Source organism: Engraulis encrasicolus, chromosome 4 (genome assembly GCF_034702125.1).
Source record: "Engraulis encrasicolus isolate BLACKSEA-1 chromosome 4, IST_EnEncr_1.0, whole genome shotgun sequence".
NCBI lineage: Eukaryota > Metazoa > Chordata > Actinopteri > Clupeiformes > Engraulidae > Engraulis > Engraulis encrasicolus.
In genome coordinates, this window is record NC_085860.1 from 48,924,902 (window position 1) to 48,947,315 (window position 22,414).

At 42.9% G+C, this 22,414-nt stretch overlaps 2 protein-coding genes across 3 annotated transcripts; both read left to right on the forward strand.

The window, feature by feature from the left end:
- The first annotated feature begins 1,123 nt into the window (after positions 1-1,123).
- LOC134446945 (proline-rich protein 13-like) lies at positions 1,124-4,869 on the forward strand. Its single transcript, XM_063196239.1, has 4 exons — positions 1,124-1,198; positions 1,447-1,500; positions 1,637-2,181; positions 3,658-4,869. Exons 2-4 carry the CDS (start codon positions 1,488-1,490, stop codon positions 3,703-3,705), a joined length of 606 nt encoding a protein of 201 aa, XP_063052309.1. The 5' UTR covers positions 1,124-1,198; positions 1,447-1,487; the 3' UTR covers positions 3,706-4,869.
- A 1,546-nt stretch (positions 4,870-6,415) lies between these two features.
- Positions 6,416-22,181, forward strand: ighmbp2 (immunoglobulin mu DNA binding protein 2). Of its 2 annotated transcripts, none has more exons than XM_063197617.1 (17): positions 6,416-6,828; positions 6,918-7,004; positions 7,797-7,966; positions 8,409-8,604; positions 9,141-9,238; positions 10,356-10,519; positions 12,269-12,469; positions 12,865-12,936; positions 13,250-13,325; positions 14,767-14,941; positions 15,048-15,230; positions 16,115-16,233; positions 17,104-17,198; positions 17,916-18,039; positions 18,268-19,176; positions 19,523-19,722; positions 21,324-22,181. In XM_063197617.1, the coding sequence occupies exons 2-17, from the start codon at positions 6,928-6,930 to the stop codon at positions 21,525-21,527; spliced, it is 3,063 nt and encodes a 1,020-aa protein (XP_063053687.1). In that variant the 5' UTR covers positions 6,416-6,828; positions 6,918-6,927; the 3' UTR covers positions 21,528-22,181. The 2 variants fall into 2 exon arrangements, with proteins under 2 accessions (XP_063053687.1, XP_063053688.1); XM_063197618.1 differs by having other exon boundaries at positions 6,416-6,634.
- Positions 22,182-22,414: the final 233 nt, after the last annotated feature.

A 22,414-nucleotide genomic window follows, 5' to 3' on the forward strand; every position in this document is an offset into this window, starting at 1 on the left:
TGGTTTTAGAAACATTAAGTAAAAGTGAGCCAGTCACTGCTCTAGCTTAAAACATGATCCACATATATCCACAAATGGTATCCACATATCCACATAAATGGAATTATTATTTTTATACAGAAGAAATATGAATTATATGAACGAAGCAATATGTTTGAATATACGTTTGTGCTGGCCTTTAGAAGAGGACCATGCTCCTGCCTGAATTTTATTTTCTTGTTATGTCTTTTAGTGTGAGTAGGCTACCTAGGACAACAGATGAAATTTAGCATCTATGCTAAGTCTGGCATTTTTATATTGAAGCTCTCAATCTGATGTATTGATTAATTTGCATTGTCCTATCCAAATGAATGAATGAATGAATGAAGTGGCTGTATGCTATTTCCAACTCAAAGGGGTTCAGGCAGCATGCCACTGCTATCTAGAATTCTAGGCTGTTTTTCGTTGATATTGTTTTTATGGCTGGCATCCTGCATTTAAAAATACTGTCAAATCTGAATAAATAAATAAATCTGTTAAATATCCTATGTAACATCATGTAGGCCTATAGGTCTACAAATCGAGCATAGGCCTATAACGAATGACATGTCTACAAAATAAACCTATTGTCAATTAAATATTTCACACCAATGCAAGCTTCAGGTTATTTTAATAACTTCATAAACCACACCCCTTTATAATTAGCACCCATCTATCAGCATTTTTTTTTTAAAGGAACATTAATTGATTTTCATTCCCCCCATTTGATCTTATAGGCTAATGTAGTCTATTCAAAGTTAGATGCTTGTTGGTTATTTTCTTTATCTTAATGAACAAGAAAGGTCATACCTCCCTTCCTTTGACACTAATCAGTGATCGAGCTGATGGCCTTGTTTGTGATGAAGCATGCAGTCTTCAGAAATACCTAACAGCCTAAACCAGCGCCACCCGCTGGTCGCCCAAAAAATTTTCAACCTCACATTTAGGCTGGTTTATCAGTCTACTAACAGAATGCATTGTAAGGACGCGGTAATTTCGCAGGGCGTAGGCCTACGCGCGTTGCGCAGACTGCCGCCATGTGCACCATCACGAACATGCCCAATGGTTATACTGAACGTTCCGCGCTTCCGAGTCCATTCGCAATTGACAGCGCTGGTTGCGCTACTGCTGACTGGTTCCCGGAAGAACAAGCGCCACAACAACATTTACACGTCGTCAGGTAATAAAGACTAAATGTTTGAAAACTGTGCCGTAGTTGCCGTAGAATGTACCAAAAACTGTTTTCTGCCCACCAGTTAAATCGACATTGTTGATGTTTACAGCTGAATTAACAAGGCTCATCAAGTGACAAGACTCAAGCTTTTTTTGTTTTTGTTTTAGTAAAAAAAAAATTTCCTTCTCTCTCTCTCTCCCTCTCTCTCTCTCTCTCTCTCTCTCTCTCTCTCTCTCTCTCTCTCAATTTTACAGGGTTGCCATTTGCATTTAGTGGATCAACAGTTCCATACATAATGTCTTACCAAGGTAGGCTATGGAATTTAATAGGCCTAATGAGAGCCTGTTTAAGTTGTCCATCTTAAATTTCATGGTACACTGTAGTAGATACATATCCAGGTTACTCTTAAATTTACTTAGTGGTTTGATTTTATTATCTTTTTAGGTCCCCCCAACCACGGGTTTCTTCCCTCTGGCAATCCTGGATTTCCACCAAATTTCGGCTATCCAGGACCAGCCGGGGTTCCTCCTGTAGGCTACCCTGGAATTCCCTCCATGGGAGGTTATCCTGGAGTTCCCAATCCAAGCCACCCGCGTCCCAACATGATGTACCCACCCCATATTGGCCCAGCTGTTCCTCCAATGCAACTAAACCCTTATCCCATGGCCACCCCTGCTATGGCTCGAGCTCCCTTTCCTTCTCCCTCATACCACCCAGGGACATACCCCACTCACCTGCAGCATGGGGGGGTAGCAGGCTACCCCATCCAGCACCATGGCAAGCACCACAAGCACCACAAGCACCATGGCAACAAATACCCTCTCGGCCCCCATGGGTACCCTGGATCCTCCAGTGCCATGATGGGAGGAGGCCTGGCAGGAGGCCTGGCAGCAGCCGGGATGGCACTCGCAGGACACAAGATGCACAAGAAGATGAAGAAGGGAAAGAAGATGAAACCACACAAGGCTTACAAACACATGTATGGAAAGGTAAGTGTGAGGAGGATGTAGGGGTTGTTTGGAGTTTGTGTTTACTTTATGACTCCAACCAACCACTGACAGCATTTTCTTCATTTAATTGAGTCTTACTACAGGGAAGGAATAATGCTTGGGCACTTTGGCCTTATTTGATATAACTAAAAGTAGTTCTTGTGTTCCTATTAATCTGGTATTGATTGGGGTCATTATACATGGAATCAGACATTTGTGGACCTTATTGGCACAGTCAGACAATGAAACTCGGCATGGTGATTTAGTAATGTGACAACACTACAAAACTGGTTCTGCATGTTTTTTTTTGCGTCAGACCTCCTAGCGTCAGCAGGTGGAGTAGGGCTAAGGGCTCCACCCACATTTTCCTTTCCGTTGCAACACTGGAAACTATGTACCTTCACCATAGACTGTATAATAAATGGAAACTGTATCCGTGACGTCACCCATAGACTTCAGCAGAGCTGAATGAAAACAATTTTGAACCACTGGGGGTTGCCATTTTAGCTCACCTGGGCGTCGTTTACAATCCGCCCCATGACCAGTTCCAAATATGCGCGCAATTATTGTCCTAGATGGTGAAAATCCTGCCGCCCAAGTTTTCCAATGTTTGGAAGAAGAGGTTGCGACTGTCAATCATGCCAGCCCTGCCCATGGGTGCCGAGAGGGGGGGGTAAGGTGTTACAGATTCTAAGGGCCCGACAGCTCTGACAGGGCCCTGGAAGGATGCTGAAAACATAATTTGTCATTTTGAGGGCCCAAAATTTGAATCTTTAATGGGGCCCACATTTTTTATCAGTGCCCCTGGCTCTGCCAACCACACTCCTATTAAAAAGCTGGTGTGTGAAAGTAGAAATGTGTTAGGCCTAAGTGTATTTGAATCAACTAGTTGTGATATAAATACATTTTGATTGATTGATAATTTACAGAACTTACACTTGGCTATGTGTTCAATGGAAATCATTCAAAGCACTTGTCACAATATACGTATGATGTGGATATCAATACAATTGACCAGATGAAAATTCGATTTTTGAACCCAGCTGTAAGTATGTTTATTTGAAGTGTGAAAATTACCAGGCAAACGTTACAGTCTACGTAACTTCATCGCCACCTCATAATTGGGGGAAAAAACTGGCTTCATTACTTTAACCAGAGGGTTGCCACTTGACCTTCACCCAACACGTCATATTATCTCAGCAATGATTCAAAAACCAAACTAAAGACAAAATTATTTGGCGATTTTACTGAATTACAATCTTCACAAAGGATAGAGATGGTGGCCTGTACAGCTGGGAAAACTGCAGATGCAGCAATTTTAAGAAATCATGTTTAGACTGTAGGAAAGCACACAAGACATACATTTTGAAAGCTGACTTTGATCAGTCAGGCCTTACTTTCTTTTATTAGCCTGTATTATAGGGTCTAATTACATGTGATCTGACTAATTCCATGCATGCATTTCTCTATCAACAGCACTCCTCCAGCAGCAGCAGCAGCAGCAGTAGCAGTGACTCGGACTAGTATCATCAGACCACAAGGAAGCTGATCACCTACAGTACCTCAAAGCAGAGATGAAGACTTGTGACTTGGACTTGAGTCAGACTTGAGTCACAAATTGATGCCTTGTTGCTTGACTTGGCAATATTAGGAATGACATGGACTTGTACTTGACTTGGCTTTGGTATGACTTGGACTTGGATTTGACTTGGTCAAATGTGTCAACTTGTGACTTTCTCCCGGGGGTCTATAAAGTGACTCTACTCTACTTGACTTGGACTTGACTGGATTTGAGAATTACTTGTGACTTGTTAATTAATGACTTGGTCCCATCTCTTCAAAGTTTGAGATGAGTGGTGGTCAGCAGCCAGTGGTATTCTGAATTTGGCTTTAATTGTTTTAGACATACAGTGTCTTAAGCTTATTAGGCTATTATCTTGTCTACAGTACAATATTGTGTCACATGCTAGGACTTTGCATTTTACTGATTCATTTATATTTTGTGGTGGGCCATAATACTACTTTGATTCTTGTTTGTTTGTATGTTTCTCAACTTTGCACTGAAATGTTCAGCTACCTCATACATTGATTTTGACAGTGTCTCCAATGTCCAATCATTTAAGGGCAACACTATACAAATCTCACCTTTACTTTTCTACTCAGTGATTCCAAAAATGGGCAGTGGGATGTGAGCCTGTATTTTTAGTCAGACTTACAGTTTGAAAGTTGGTTGCAATGTTTACAAATTCCTAGCATATGGGCTCAGTCAACATAGTGAAATTGTTTTTAGCACTATAGATGTTATGGACATTGCATGCTTTTTGTTTACACAACTGCTACAAATACACTATCACCCCTGTTTACACTGTGTAACTACTGGTCCTTATTATTAAAGTTTTAGGCCTACTGTACATTACACTGTGACAACTGAATTTCTTTTGAGGACTCACAGGTTCAAATTTTGGAAGAGGAGAAAAAAGGCTACAAATCTTGACTGTATTTTTTTTTATCAGAAAGATGATTTGTTTTTACATTACATTACATTACATTGCATTTGGCAGACGCTTTATAACCAAAGCAACTTTCAAAAGAGGACATAATCAAGCCAACATCACAAGCAAATACAAAGTGCACAGGAAATCTACATAACAACAAATGCAGTTGCAAAGAGGGGTTAGGTTTTTTTTTTTTTTTAAATTAATGAGGAGTACACACACAGCACACACACAATCACATACACACACATACACACACACACACACACACACACACACACACACACACACACACACTCAAACTAAACTAAACTAGACTAAACTAAAGTAAACATCATGTTTTAACATGATTTGTTGTCCTGTTTCAGCACTCACCCTCTTGTGCGCTTCAACTGTGACAGATCATCTCATCTTTTTCTGTAAAATATCTCAATACATTTGTCAGTTCATTGTTCGACTGATAGCAAACTGACATGGCCTGAGGCACCAAGGTAGTCCCATAATGATGCTCCCGCCACCATACTTAACAGTGGAGATGGGGTTTTGGTCAAGGTTTTTCATTTTCTTCCAAACATGACATTGTGAGTTCCGCTTACCAATTCAAATTTGTTCAAAATGTTAAAACTGGAGCAACAGACCTTTACTGGAGACATTGAGAATGGACTAGGTCCGAAAAGTCTGTTGCTCCAGTTTTATCCTCTGACTTCTGTTGTAAATTTTTGGCTACAATACACATTTTGCACACAAGCCTTTTGTGTGCGCCTCCTTTTGTCATTACCTCAGTGGAATTAGTTAAAGCAGACACTGTTTGTTCTTTGTGATTTCCTGGAAGATCAAACCATGTTTTATGACCACTTTTGACAGAAATGTAAGAAATTTCAAAGGGTGTACAAACTTTTTCTATGACTGTATATTACCAAAAGTATTCACTCACCTGCCTTGAGCCACATATGAACCATTGTGTAATATTTTGAGCCGTTTCTTTCCAGAATACATGCTGCCCATTCACAACTGTGACCTTTTTCACAAATAGGCTACTTACCATCAAATTCAAAGTATTCATAATGACTGGGAAAATTGCACTATTCATAGCCTACATGAAAAGGTGGATCTCTATATCACCCATTTTGAATGTCCAGACATTCAGACACATTTTTAGCTGAAAGACTTGCTGTACTTTGGTCATACTTTGAATACCCCCCCACCTGGACTTAAATAGGCCTACAGGTTGCCCTTTTTAAAGACTAATAGAGGGTTAACATCCTTTGTGCCTAGAAGTATCCAACTTTTCAACTAGTTAAGTTCAGACAGATTAACTTCAATAAATGTAGGCTACGGTATGCCTATATAGGATTTAGGTATTTTAATTATTCCCACTTCCAGATTTTTTTTTATTAGAGTCTACTCTGTCTACTTTGTTTTTTTAGCCTTGTCTCTGTATAATGTAGTAATTGTATGCCAAAGTGTTTATTGTATGGCTCCAAAACGCAAAACAAATGACCTTTGGGGCAATAAAGGTGTTAATTCATTCATAAAATATTATTCTACTTTGAAAACATTATTCTATTCTATTTCTATTCTATTTTTCAGTGACGGTGCCTCGTTTCTCCACCAGATGACAGCATCTGGTGCAAGTTCATCTCGTGACGATGTGGTCGACTCAACGGCGAGTGACTTTTATTTTGAAGCGAATTGTCGCCCTTTTCGTCGTTGTTGTCGCTCTGGTTTCCGTCGGTTAGCTCAGCTGCTACACACAGAGAACCGTGTCAGGGTGCCGTGTCGTCTATCTAAAAATTCTGTTGACACTGACATTGCCCTGGCTAGATTCAACTCGTACCAAGTGCGGGAAAGTGAAAGACATTGTGCCAACACTGCAGCTCTCACGTTACATGTCCATTTTCGCAAAGAAGGTCGATCGTTTACTGGGTGCATCCGTTCATTTGTCTGGTTCATTTCTGGTCAGTGCGATAACGACCCCCGTCCCCCAGTGTGGTTGCCTGTTATTTCTAACTTAGTTTAAATTACTGGCAGAGGAGTGTAAACTGGCAGAAGACCGGTATGCGACTGCCATCCATAATAAATTAATTGTCTGCTGTGTGTTTTTCCTGATCTGTCTTCGTAATCGGTCGGTCTTCGCAAGGAAGAGCGCATGGTAACTGTTGAAAATGATGTAGCCCAATTCAAAGTAATTGTTCTTTAAAAAGTCTCTGGCCTAACTGCAAACGTTACTGTCTGTTTCAGACTGGCAGTCATGGATGTGGAGACGTTCGTTTCCAAGACGCTGGAGCTCCTTCAAGAGGAGAGAGAATGCGAAATAGAGGAAACCAGGTGTGTGCTGGTGCTGATTGATTGGGGTCATCCCTGTGTTCCCCTGGTCCCATGTTCCCCGCAACCTTTTTTATTTATTTATTTATTCATGTATTTATATATATACATGTACATATATATATATATATATATATATATATATACAAATAAAGGGTTCTTTGTTCCACGCTGCTTCCAAGTACACTGCTGCCGCCTGGCAAAGCTCAGGTTGTTGATGCACCTGTCACAGGTTAGGGTTAGGTTGGTCAGGGCACAAATTTACAACTCAGAAAGAAACATGCATTACTGTGACAGGTTGGGTAGGGGATGGTTTTGGGAAGGGTACAATTTGAAAGCTCGGAAACATTGCATTAGCCTACTGACAGTGATATGTTAAGTTTAGGGATGCTTTTGGGAGGGGTTATACAATGCGGGGAACATATAGAACCCTTTTCTAGAAAAAGGACCCTAAGTTCCCTGGTCCCATACAAAGACCGAGAAACATAGGACCAGGGGAGCATATGTAGTACGCTCCCGATTGATGCGCGAAAGAGACCTCAGAACATAGAGCGGGGATAGCAAAGACTGCAAAAATATTGAAAACTGACACACCAGGCATGCTGTCCTAAATGTAAAATCTTGATCAAATTCAAACAAGCTTTGCTCTCCTTGTGAAACAATGGTCAGCCCATGAAGCTGATGCATACGAAAATGTATCTTAGGAGTCAACAAAAGTCGAGGGGAAGTGTTGAGGATGGTGCCGCCGTGTCCTTCTTGGCTGGTTGACAGTACAGTTTTGTTTTCCTGTTTCAGACTTCTTCAGGAAAATATCTCTCTGAAGCATCTGCAGCATAAAGGAGTGTGTCTTCTAAAGCTGCAGATAGGCAGTCAACGAACTGGTCTGTATGGCCGCCTGCTGGTTGTCTTGGAGCCCAGAAAGAGGATTGGGGCATCTGTGCTGCCCAGCAATAGCCTTGGACCAGGTGACAATAACACTCTGCTCATTTATTATTGGTACACATAGTATGTGAACTTTCTTTCAATGGAGGTACCGCGCCTTTGAACTTGATGCCTGGTGGGTGCGTAGGTTCCAGTGGATTAACTTGAAGCAATGAAGGGGAACTCGCACACCGTTCTGCCGAATGCAATGTTGATTTTTTATTGCATTAGAAAAACAAAAAAGGTGCTACCCAAGTGTAGTGCAAACGTTTCGGTCACAGTCAGACCATCATCAGCACCTTTTTTGTTTTTCTAATGCAATAAAAAATCAATATTGCATTCGGCAGAACGGTGTGCGAGTTCCCCTTCATTGCTTCATTTTTACACATAGTATGTGAAATAATATTTTTTTAAATGGTGTGGTGGGGGGTGGGAAGAAAAACCTTCTCTCCCTAAACGTTCTCCGCTTTTGCCTTGTTATTGAAGGTGACATCGTGGGCCTGTATGACTCGGAGGGCTGTAGCCAGAGGAGCCAGCTGGGCACAGGGGTGGTGACTCGAGTGACTCAGACATCTGTGGCAGTGGCGTTTGACGACGGTCAAGATGGTCTCAACCTTGACAGCGACGGAGTCTTCAACATCATGAAGGTGGCCAATGACGTCACCTACAGGAGACTAACAAGGTGTGTGTCAACAGCAGAGACGCAGACACTATGGGTCAGGAATGAAATTGGGCCAGGGGCTGTACAAGGCTAAGCCCTGCACGGACACATAAGCTCAGGCTGTATTATGATACATCAAAAGCAGCAAAGCTTTTTTCACATGTCAAAACAATGAAATATTATTGTTCCTCTTCACCAGTGGACCAGCGTTTTTGAGGTTGTTTATAGCGGGGAAACATCAGAAAATAATATTTACAAATTGGCCCCGCCGTGATGCATTGGCTGCGTTATTCGCCAAAAAGATTAAAATAAGCTAACTCCATAACGGCGCGGCATTTCCCGGAATGGCTAATCATTAGATACATTTTGGAGCATATGAAATCGATGGTGAAACTTTCATTTTACGCCGGAACTATCCTTTAATAAGAAAATCCTATATTAACCCCATATACTGTAGGCCTACATATGAAGGTGTGATTAATATGAGCCTTGTGAATTGCACTGAGAAATACGGTATTACCTGAGTGTCGTGAATGTCCCTGTTGTCGTGTCTCCAGTGCACTCAACTCTCTGAACGGCTACGGTAGTGGACCAGCATCTCACCTCATCGGTGTTCTCTTTGGATTCTCGCAGCCTGCAGAGCTCTCATCACAGAGTAAGGCACACCTCTCAAAACACATCCAACACAACAGAAAGGATTTGCTTTTCATTACATTACATTACATTGCATTTGGCAGATGGCAGTCCTCACAATTGAGGACATAATCATAGCTGACATCACTAGTAGAAAAAAAAGTGTGCAGGAAATATACAGAACACCACGTGCAGATGTTTTTGAAGGTACATTAACACAGGGTTAAGTAGAGTAAACACACATGCACACACATACACATCATTCCATAGAGTGACCCAGGACTGGGACAGCTCAAGCATTAGTGTAGTAGATGGTCACTCACGAAAGAGAAGAGTCTTTATGCTTCTTGAAGGCTGAAAGAGATGTGCTTAGTCTTGCTGCTGCTGGGAGACCATTCCACCATTGAGGAACAACGACAGAGAACAGTCTTGACTGGGATCGCTTAGAGCGAGCAGGCCCCCACCTCCCATTTTTTAAATGCAAAAACACATTAAATCACAGGAAGGTAAATACAGTTCTTACCAATGGAAGGGAATATTGTTTCTAACAATGTCATAAAAGCATATATTCAAGGTTTTATGCAAACAGTCCCTTCTTTCCGCAACCTCTCTGCAGTACCTCCACGACCCTCTTGGGGGTCCCGAACATCAGTTTGGGAACCACTGGCTTAACCTACTGTATGTCTACTGAGATGCACAGGATCCAAGATCCGGTTCCGGATCCGGCAGGATAATAGGGTTTTTCAGACTATACCGATCTGGCAGGATCTTAAGCAGTGGGGATCCGGTATCCGGCAGTTACCTAAAAATCAGGATCTGGGGCATCTCTACTTTTTACGTAGCCTAGGCTTTTCAGTCATTCTTTCAGAACCCCAATCGCTGCATGGAGTGAAAGCCCTTTGGAAGCGGCCGTTGAAGGCAGTGTGGCAGTAAGCCAATGAGTCTTAAAAATAGTTTGCGCCAACGTAATAAAAAGGGCCCACGTGTGCGAGTTGGCTATGTGTTTCAACCCTTTCGTAGGATCCGGTTCCGGATCCGGCAGGATCTTAAGCAGTGGATCCGGTATCCGGCAGGATCCTAAAAATCAGGATCCGGTGCATCTCTAATGTCTACATCTGTCTAATCCTTGTCTTGGTCAGATGACTTGGAGTTCTATAACACGGGACTTGACCACTCCCAGAGGGAGGCTGTGAAATTTGCCCTGCAGCAGAAGGACCTAGCTGTCATACATGGCCCGCCGGGCACGGGCAAGACCACCACTGTAGTGGAACTCATTCAGCAGGCTGTGAAACAAGGAAACAAGGTAAGAAGAGGTGTTGGGTGTAGTATAGGGTTTAATAATAATAATAATAATACTTTCGTTTTATATAGCGCCTTTCAAAACACCCAAGGACGCTTCACAGAGTGTTGTGTTGGAAAGTGTGAGTGTGAGTGTGTGTGCGCGTCAGTGTGTGAGCATGTGTGTGAATGCATGTAAAAGAAAGTGCTTGTGGGACTAGCAGCCATAAGCCTCCAGGAAGAGATGTGTCTTAAGGTGTTGCTTAAACATGGCCAGTGAAGGGGCATTCTGGATGTGGTCGGGCAGATTGTTCCAAAGAATGGGAGCAGCAACATGGAAGGCTCTGTCACTGGTGGTCTTGAGCCTGGTACGAGGGACAATCAGCTGGCCCTTGGAAGAGGACCGCAGGGATCTTGAGGGGTCATAGGGGTGAAGGAGGTCTGTGAGGTAGTGGGGTGCCAGACCATGGAGGGACTTGAAGGTTAGGAGGAGGACTTTGTAGGTAATGTGTGACTTGATGGGGAGCCAGTGAAGCTGCTTGAGTATGGGGGTGATGTGCTGCCAGGGTCTAGTGCCTGTTATGATCCTGGCAGCAGAGTTCTGGACATATTTATATATTTATATATTTATATATTTAGTGTAGCAGTAGCAGCAGTATAGTGTAGTATAGAGTATAGCAGGTTTTTTATACAGTATATATTTTTAAGGCTTTTGTGTTTTTTAGGGCTTTATTGTTTGACAGCACAGTGGAGAACAGACAGGACATGTTTGGGAGAGAGAGATTGGTAAGGATTGAGAAATTACCTCGAGCCGGAATCGAACTCAGGTCCCCAGCACTAGTCCAGTGGACCACGTGGCCCCTTGTGTAGCGTTTTTCTAAGGTAGAGGCGTAGAGATATGAAAACAAGCAGACATGCGGGTACCTTATGTGGGCACCATACCATTACACCAATCACCTGGGTTCAGTTTCCACCTGAGGTCATTTCCTGATCCTTCCCCATCTCCCTCTCCCCACTCGTGTCTTGTCTGCTTCCAACTGTCCTGTCTCGATGATAAAGGTGTGAAAGCCCAAAGTTATTATGTCTTAAAGTTGGACGTTTTTTATTTTTTGAAAAAAGGTTTGCACACTTCTTTGGATTTTTTCTTCTTTAAGTTATTTTTTCTTCTTTTTATTCATTCATTCATTGCCAATGAATGAATGATTTTTCTTCTTTTTATTCATTCATTCATTGCCAATGAATGAATGAATAAAAAGAAGAAAAAATAACTTAAAGAAGAAAAAATCCAAAGGAGTGTGCGAACCTTTTTTCAAAAAAATACTTAATCTTTTTGTTCAGCACCAGGGATTTTGCACAAGTAACTCTCTACAAGTTAAAGTTGGAAGTTGGCAACAAGTTTTACTCAAAGTCAAAGACAAGTTCGCTTGATTCTGCCTAAGCCCGTATTCTTGTTTTACAACATTTCAGCACTCCCTGGGTTAGCTTAAACAAACATGTTTGGTTGTCTATTATTAAGGAAATTCAAGGGATGGAAAATATTACATACATACTGAAGATTTATGTCAAAGAAACTGAGTGAAAGATACAGAAATGTGAATGTAATGTAATTACTATACTTTGATATGATACCTACGATTCACCTCACTGCTAAATAGGCCCACCTTTAATGTTGTTTTGCATGTACTTGATGTGAAAATAAACATATGAAGTAAAAGTAATAGCAACAGTAATAATCTCTTCGGTATGGTTTTCCAATCCCTGTGCTGTTGGCCAGGTGCTGTGTTGTGCTCCATCCAACGTTGCCGTGGACAACCTGGTGGAGCGGCTGGCCCACGGCAAGGTGAAGGTGCTGAGGCTGGGCCACCCTGCACGTCTCCTGGACACCATCCAGCAGTACTCCCTGGACGCCATCCTCGCCCGCAGTGACAACACTGACATCATCGCAGACATCCGTAAAGACATGGATAAGGCCCTTGTAAGTCATGGCTTAATTTCTTAGCAATTCGTGCAGAATTCTTTTGAACACTTTAAGAGTTTTCTGTATTACAATAAAACAATACAATCAAATCAGATATAACACCCAAATTAGAAGGAACATACAGACAGAAGGACAAAACGGATACAAACACCGTGTACAGCATAGCACCATAAAGGACTGCAGTGAAGAAAAAAACAGTTTACGGGGCTAGAAGTGAAGAGAATTGGTACAATGAGAATAAGAATTTGATGCCTTGCTGAGTTTGCGTACTAATGAGGACATGATCTATCCATGATTCTTAAGGGTAGGTGTATTCTACCATTCTACCAATCAAAACTGTATGGCTGAGATACTGAACATTATAAACTGTTCTGTGTGTTCCTGTGTGGCAGAGTGAGATGAAGAAGACAAAAGACTGGGGCAGCAGGAGTGGACTGAAGAGAGAGCTGGGAGACCTACGCAAGGTTTAAAGCTTTTATTTTGTTACGTTGTTGTTGTTGTTTGTCTTCCTTTTATTCTTACATGACGTTACGTCTGTTGTTCGATTTTTTGGTTCTTGGCCATATCAATATGAATTGTACATTTTTTGTTGTTGTTGTTATGTTGTTGTTTATGCTATTTTCTGTATGTGATTTTCTTTTTTTTTTCAATGTTAACCTACCAGAGACTACAGATGAAAACTAGTCAGCGTTTCTGGTGCATTTACATGTTCTTTGTGGCCATGTCAATTAATGGACAGTTTTCTTCCTCAAGAAATAACTTTAAAAACTTTTTTAGGAGCTGAGGAGCAGAGAGGAGGAAGCCACCAAACAGATCCTCAAGAGAGCCAGTGTCATTCTCGCCACCAACACTGGTGAGAAATACGCAAGTCACACATACACATAGGGGTACACTCACAGACAAGTATCTATCCATAGCCTAGTTGTCACCACACACGTGGTGGGAGTGGATAAAATGTCCTTTTTCTTTGGACCAACGTATTCAAAGATTCTCCTGAGTGATGAGTAAGAGAAGACAGAGAAAAGCTAGCTCGACTTTCAAATCTCTTGGAGACTTGGTCTGACCAAGAGCATAACAATTAACATTTCCCAAACGGCATGGTTGACCCGCCTCCCTTGGTTTGCTAATGGTTGTTTGCTTCCCGACAAAGTGGGTGGAGTTCCCAATTTTTGGGGAGCTCAGAAAGTATTTGCATTGCTCTTGACCTGACTAGTAGCAACGCTGAAAGTGTTGTGTCACTTGGAGGGCACGGCCTGGCTAGGGAAAAGCCACAGGTCATGGTTCAGACAGATGGCACAAATACGTATGCTTACTTTGTGACCTTATGTGTGCGTACAACCATGCTCCAATCGGGGTGCACATACTTGCTACACTACACTGGGGGTGTCATCTAGGGGCAAATCGACCAATGACCTGTCAACTTTGAACTCCCAAAATCCGGGAAAATTCCCATATTTTAAGCCAAAATCCGGGAAATTTTCTGAAGGCCAAATTTTGACAGTCAACGGGATGACAGAGACAGATCGGACGGTGCGTTCCACTCTGCTTTTCACAACAGCGCGCGTGCAAAGACAGATCCTGTCTAAAATCCCTCAGCACACGTTTTACAGCGTGGAGAAATAATGCAATGAACACAAAACAATGAAATGAGCGCAATGAGTTTCTTCTTGTTGTTTTGTCGCACAAGTTGTCTGTTCGTGCAAAACTTCGTGCTGGTACAGATTGATTAGGTTACGATAATCGCATGATTCGCTGTCTCGAGACTGTTTTATGAGTTGCATGAACTGACGGTTTCTGAGGAAAAGAGTGGGCGCACAAGCGCTACGGAGCTCGAGGTTGATAGCTCGTATTTTCAAGGAACTTCAATTCTTGGTGGTATCTGGCATACCGTCTTCTGGCAGGTAGCTTGATAAGCAAGACCCTCGTCTCTCTCTTCAAGAGGGGGTGTGGCTCGTCGGACAGGGCCGTGGGTAGCCTATAAATAGCCTACTGGACCGACGGTGTTTTTTGATAATGTGAAAAATCCGGGATATTTCCGGGAAAAAAATCAAATCGGGAAGAAATTGGGAAATGGGTCAAAATTAGGGAGTTTCCCAGGAAATTAGGGATTGTTGACAGGCATGCCAATGACCATCCAAGCACACCACATTTTATGCACTAATGCACATACAGTATATTCACCGCATTCACCCACCATCACTCACCTATGTCACAGCTGCCCCTCAGCAACACAGTGACTCTGTAACAAACAGAAGTTTCACTCCATGTCCAACGTTTTTCCAATCTTTCCAAAGGAGCGTGTGCTGATGGGCCTCTGAAGCATCTGCCAGCGGATCACTTCGATATGGTGGTGATCGATGAGTGTGCTCAGGCGCTGGAGGCCAGCTGCTGGATCCCGCTCCTGCACGCCCGCAAGTGCATCCTGGCTGGGGATTACAAGCAGCTCCCGCCCACCATCAAGTCCCACACGTAAGGCCTGCTTTCTCGAATACTACCACTACTACTAATAATAATGATGATGATAATAATAATAATAATAATAAAACAACTTAATTTTGTTGTCTCCTTCACTCAGGGCTGCCTCTAAGGGTCTGTCGGTGAGCCTGATGGAGCGGGTGATTAAGCAGTACGGGGAGGAGGTGGTGCGCATGCTGACCGTTCAGTACCGCATGAACAGGGCCATCATGCAGTGGGCATCGGAGCGGATGTACCAGGGCAGACTCACCGCACATGCCTGCGTGGAGAACCACTTGCTGAAGTGAGCACTGAAACTGTACTGTGTAATACATCAGCATGGTCCTTATTATGCCCTCTTTATAGGGCAGTCATGGGTGAGCGGTTGGGGCGTCAGACCTGCATCCCAGAGGTTGCCGGTTCGACTCCCGACCCGCCAGGTTGGTGGGGGGAGTAATCAACCAGTTCTCTCCCCCATCCTCCTCCATGACTGAGGTACCCTGAGCATGGTACCGTCCAACCGCACTGCTCCCCATGGGGCGCCACTGAGGGCTGCCCCCTTGCACGGGTGAGGCATAAATGCAATTTCGTTGTGTGCAGTGTTCACTTGTGTGCTGAGGAGTGCTGTGTCACAATGACAATGGGAGTTGGAGTTTCCCAATGGGCTTTCCTTTTTCATTTTTTTTTCATCATACTGCCCTACAAAGGCAAAGTGCAGTATTGGAACTGAGAAAAAGGCTTTCAAACCATAGTATTAGGTTGGATATTATAGTTACTGCAAATTTGACATAGGAATATCTCTAAAACGGGAAATATTCGGACCATAAGGCTTTGTTTCAAGATAAAGGACATGTAATAAGACCCATTTTCAGTCTAAACTCAATTTTGACAAAATATGTAGTTACTGCCCTTTGCCTTTGTAGGGCAGTATAGGGTCTGGAATGAATGGCTGAATTGATTACTGGTGGGAGGAGTGAACTCTGCTGAAGTTTAAAATTTACCCAATCACCATTGTTTGAATGTGACGTGTAATCTGCTTGTATGCACTGCATCATTGAAATCGCCCCCCCCGTACTGAATGTTCATGTTGTCTGACAACATGAGCAATCTCCTACCAGTAGAATAGTTTTCCTCAATTAGTGTTTGTCAAAAATTAGAGGTTTAAATCCTCTTGTTGTTTTCACTTAGGGACCTTCCCGGAGTGTCCAGTGTGGAGGAGACTAGCATTCCCTTACTTCTCATAGACACAGCTGGCTGTGGACTCAATGAGATGGAGGACACAGACGAGCTGTCCAAGGGAAACGAAGGTAAACTGTCTGGGCACAAACACCTCAACAGGCAACTTGACTCAACAGGCAACCTCAACAAGACTCTCCTTTTAAGTCCTGCAGTGTCGCTTGTCGGTTTTTCCCCCTATTGCTGCTATTTCCAGATTATGTTTTGTAAAGAGTCCTTGGGTATCTTCAAAGGCGCTCCAATGCTATTGATGCATGGAAACACCTTATCCCGGATACCCAGGCTTCACATAAAACGTTGAATGTAAACCGGGACGGGATAACACTCTGTTATCATATAAACACCTTATCCCGAATTTGATAATATCCAGGATAAACCTCATACTGTGCTGGCCATAAGTATTCAATTCTGTCAGATAATATACTATTTCTTCCAGATAATTATTGCAATCACAAATGCTTTGTTATTAATATCTTCATTTGTTTGTCTTACAATGACAAAACACAAAAGAGAATGAAAAAAAAAAAAACTTCAAAAATGGGACGGACAGAAGTATTGACACCCTCAGCGTAATACTTGGTAGCACAACCTTTAGACAAAAAAACTGTGAACAACCACTTCTGAGAACCATCAATGAGTTTTCTACAACGCTCTGCTGGAATTTTAGACCATCCTTGAGGTAATTTGGCAGTTATTTTGTTATTGCAATCATTTTCTAGAAGAAATAGCGTATTATCTGACAGAATTGAAGGGGTGCCAATACTTTTGGCCAGCACTGTATGCGGGATACAAAATGGACATGGCTGTCCAGCCACAGCACAAAGAGACCTTCTCTGTGCTCCTAAATTCTGGGCACTTCACATGTGGTGTTCACAAATGGGTTGGAAAAATATAGCTGAAAACCATATATGTTTTAATTGTTCTGTCCTATGCCTATATAGGAGAGGCAGACATTGTGGCCCTGCATATCAAAGCATTGACGGAAGCTGGCCTGAAAGCAAAAGACATCGCTGTTATTGCACCGTACAATCTCCAGGTATAGTTGCCATTATCTTATTTGCATGTTAACTACACTACTTAAAGGAACAGACCACCATTTGATTTTTACATATTTCCAGTATTTCCCAGCATTATTCATGAATGTGCATATCATTTTCTTCTGTGTTTTCAGTACTTAGATTTATTGGATCAAAATGATTAGCATAGCTTAGCATAATCACTGGACTGGTAATTTTAGCAGCAAGCCACAAGTGGTCACTGGACCGTATTAAATTGCCGTTTAACATTCTGGTCATTGGTTTATAAGTACATTTGATGATGTTTTATTTTGTACCATAGACTTGTATTGCTATACTTAATTTGGCTATACTGTTAAATGAGGTAATGCAAACACATAGACGAAAAATATATGCACATTCATGAATAATACTCGGAAATACCTGTGCACTTTGTATTTGCTTGTGATGTTGGCTTGATTATGTCCTCTTTTGAAAGTCGCTTTGGTTATAAAGCGTCTGCCAAATGCAATGTAATGTAAATACTGCAAATATGTGGAAAATCAAAAAAGGGTGGTCTGTTCCTTTAAAATCTGTTATGGGGTCGTAAGAACAATCCACTAATTATTCTCTCATTTGTCATTTCTTCTCTTCTCCCCTCCTTCTCTGCCCTTTTTTCCTCTCCTGCCCCCCCCTTCCTCCTCATCTCTCTTTTCCTTTTGTCTTTCCTCTGTTGTCTTTTCTCTGCTGCGTGTCAGGTTGACTTGCTGAGGCAGAGACTCTCTCAAAGGCACCCAGAGCTGGAGATCAAGTCTGTGGATGGCTTCCAGGGCCGAGAGAAGGAAGCTGTTGTCCTGTCCTTGGTCAGGTCAAACCGAAAGGGTAGGTGTGACCTGTTGCCTAAACAGATTGTGGCACTGAGACAGTGGTGTACCAGAACTTCTGTTTAGAGGAATGGTATAATTTTCCGTCTTGTAGTGTACACTCGATGTATACAGGGACTACTACTCCACCTATACATGATCTTCCACCTGAAGCTGATGCTGATCTCCCCCCACCATCCGGTACACTGCTGTAATCGTGGTTGTGTGTGTGCTATGTCTTCCCAAGGTGAAGTTGGCTTTTTGGCAGAGGACCGGAGGATCAATGTGGCCGTGACCCGAGCTCGTCGGCAGCTCACAGTGGTGTGTGACTCCCAGACCGTCCGGAACCACGACTTCCTGAAGTCCCTCGCGGACTACATGACTGAGCACGGCGAAGTCCGCACTGCCTTCGAGTACCTGGAGGACGCAGTGCCACAGAACTACACCCGCGACCCCAAAGAGGCCTCCAAACAGCCCCTGCAGACAGCCACGCAGAAGCAGAGTCGAGGGGAGTCTCGGAAAGGGGCGGCAGGGGGGAAAAAGTCTGATATGGGAGGTAAACCTATAGGCAGGGACGCGCAGGGTAAACCCAATGGGGCTGAAAAACCTGCCAGTGGTTCTTCAAGGCCCAGAGAAGAGACCCAAAATCGAGACCCAGACCAGGAAAAGAGGAAAAGAGAAGCCATTGTCCAGCAGATCGAAAGCTTTCTGCAGGATCCCAGCCAGACAGAGCTCCACTTCCCTCCATCTCTGACCTCCCACGAGCGTCTTCTGGTCCACCAGATCTCCGAGGAGCGGGGCCTCGCCCACCAGAGCCAGGGGGAAGGCAAGAACCGCAACATTGTTGTGTCCAGACATGGCCCAGGGGCTCCTCCACAAGAGCAACCTAGCACACAGGAACCAGAACTGCAGCGAAGCCAACTTAAGATGGAGACACAGGAAGTCCCCACTACTGCTCCTGAGCAGCCAAGGGAAACAGGTGCTGCAGGGGTGGACCTGAAGAGCCTACACCTGGAGCGCATGAGGAGGGAGCAGGACAAGCGCCAGGAGAAGACCAAAACACGGCAGCAGCAGCAGCAGAGGGTGGAGGCAGTTGTCAGTGGTGCTGCTGGAAAAAGCCAACAAGCAAAGAAGGGGAAAGGAGCAGCCAAACAAGGTGTGGACCACCATTGGTACTCTTAGTTTGGAATAATATTCCTCTGTCTGTAGCCTAACCTCTCTCTCTCTCTCTCTCTCTCTCTCTCTCTCTCTCTCTCTCTCTCTCTCTCTCTCTCTCTCTGTGTGCTTCTCTCTCTCTGTGCTTCTCTCTCTCTGTCTCTCGCTGTCTCTCTCTGTCTCTGTCTCTGTGTGTCTCTCTCTCTCTGTCTCCCTCTCTCTCTCTCGCTCTCGCTCTCTCTCTCTCTCTGTGTCTTTCTCTGTCTCTCTCTCTCTCTCTGTCTCTCTCTGTCTCTCTGTGTCTCTCTGTGTGTCTCTCTCTCTCTCTCTCTCTCTCTCTCTCTCAGGGAAGAGCCACACTAAATTGGGGCCTGCAGACATCGCGGCGGCCGCCACAGCGGACACCGACTTTGATGTTCTGATTGAGGCTGTGGTGAAAGCTGAGCGGGTGTGTGGCTTCGTGAAATGCAAAGCTAGCGTGCTAACGCTCGGGCAGCTTTGCATCCACTGTAATCGGCAGTTCTGTCTCAGTCACCACATCCCTGAGGTGAGATGGGAAGGAAAGCACTACCATAGGAAAAAATCTAATCAATCAAAAGTGTTAAGTATAGTATATAGAAGGGATGGGAATGGCAAATGCACTCTTCGAAAATAGATGACCATTATTCTAATAATACTAAAATATTATTCTCCCTGGCTGTAAACAGTGTGTGCGGGGTAACACTTTATAATGGATGCAAAAAGCATTAGAAAGACTTAATAAATAATTAACTATTGATGAACAAAACATTAACAAATGTTTGTAAATGATTAGGAAATGTTAACAAATGTTTGCAAATGACTAAGAAATGTTATGTTAATATCATATATTTATCAAACATTTACAAATTGCTTGTAAATGAATAAAATACTCTGTTATAAGGTATGTAAAATCTTGTATATATTATTTGTAGATATTTTATAAAGCATTAATAAAACTTAGTTAATGATAAAAACATTTGTTAATGTTTCGTTCATCATTAGTGAATTATTTACTAAGTCTTTACTAAGCAGATATTATTATAAAGTGTTACCATTTAATGAAACTTTGCATTAATCTTTATTTGTCACTTAACACAGTAAGAGAGGCCCATATAGAGTATTTGAAAATGGAGTCCCATCCCTAGTATATAGCACATTATCATACTCAGTCTTCATTCAATGTGCTTGATTTGCTCCATTCTCTTCATTTTCTTCTATGAAGGGTGGTAACAGTGCTTGAAATCCATGTTGCTTCATCCTAGCACAGAAGCCGTAACAGTAGAGTAGATTTATGGAAACAATGCCATGCCGTATAAATGGGTTAGTGTCCAAATACAATCTTTGGATTTGGACACACTGGTTATCTTAACAGTGTATGTAAGTTTAGTCATTTAAAAAAAAAATGCCTCCCATTCACACATTTAATCTTTTCATGAATGTTTACTAGTCTGACGAAAGTGCATTAAGCTTTGCAGCCAAAGATGTTGATGACTGGTAATTAAAAATGGGGGGCATGCAAAAGATCCACCTTTTCATGTATGAATTAAAAGTGTACATTTCCAAGTCATATTGCCTCACCATAGTTTCTAATAAGTGATTCACCTCTGTCGGACAAACAGATATTGCAGCCCAGGTCAATTATACCACATTCTACAATTCCTCTCCCATTCTTGGTTTTGCATCATAAACAGCAATTTTGATGTCACAAGTTTGCTATGGGATTAAGGTCTGGGGATTGAGCTGGCCCCTCCATAAATTGGTTGGAGGGTCATGATTTTGCACGCCTCCAGGTGTGTTTGGGGTTTTGAAACATGTGAAACAAAGGCATTTCCTTTTTAGCATATGGCAACATGACTTCTTCCAGTATCATGTACTCAAATTGATCAATGATATGACTGGCACGCCGTACATAAGACCAACACCGCAGTATATGTCACATTTTGTGTCATAAATGCCTTGCTCTCCCCCCAGCATGTGGATAAATTACCTACTGTTTCCATAAACAGTCTGTCTCACCAGTCACCACTCTATGTTCTTGATTAGTGTGTAACCCTTCATGTGCTCAATCAAGACCTCGCCCTCCTGTTAACTCTCCTGTGTCCACGACCTGTCATTCTGATATTGCAGGTCCATGGATGTGGCGACAAAGCCAAGAGCCATGCCCGCATGCGCATCAGCAAAGAGGGAGTTTTATACGCGGGCAGCGGCCACAAAGACAAGTCCATGGACCCCAACAAGAAGGCCCACCTGCAGAGGAGACTAGACTCCAAGCTAAAAGACATGGCCTCCCAGAGAAAGACCAAGACCAAAGAGAAGGACAGCGAGCGGTGACCAGCTGTACTGAGAGGGGTGTGTGAGTGTGTGAGTGTGTGCGTATACAGCTGCTGAGTAAAAAATAAGTAAATAATTTAGTATTCACGAGTTTGTCCTTGAGTGCTTGGTGTACAATATGCATGTTAGCTGGCCTCGTCCCGGGATGCTTTAAACGGAGCTCATGCAGGATGAGACCCACTCTCCTCCTCCCCATGTGTATAGAGCAGGGGTTCCCAACCTTTTTCAACTTGGGGCCCACTCGAAATTGTCAAAAATGTTTGGGGCCCACCTCTGACACAATTGAGAATAAAACTCAAATAAATCAACAACAACACACACCAAAATATGATTATTATTTATGGGAAATGATTTCAAGGCCTACTTGGAATACCTTCAGGGCCCCCCAGTGGGCCCCGGCCCATATGTTGGGAACCACTGATATAGATGAAGTGTAGCTGGGTGTTCTAGTGAAATGGAGGAGTATGGGGAGGTGGTGGGACAATTCGGAAAGCCTTCGCGCATGACAGGGGAAAGAGGGAAGGAGGGATTTAAATATGCGCGAAGGCGGGAGCAAGTAATGACGGCTGTCAATCACTCACGGACTTCCTCCAGAACTACGTTTATATATAGACAACATTTAAAATGTAAAAAAGGATAGTAAAGAATAAATTATTGTTGACAAAACAAGTTTGGAGTTTTTTTTTCCACAAAATGATCTGAATATGTATATGTATATGAATATGGTATACTATGAAATATTTAAGAAAGGGGAAAACTACTTGAAGACAAATGTAAGATCTCATGTAAAGATTGATCTTGTTTCACAAGTCTTAGAGGTGGTAGTCGAGGTTAACCACCACTGATAATTATTAGACACTTAAGCACTCAAGATATATATACCATTG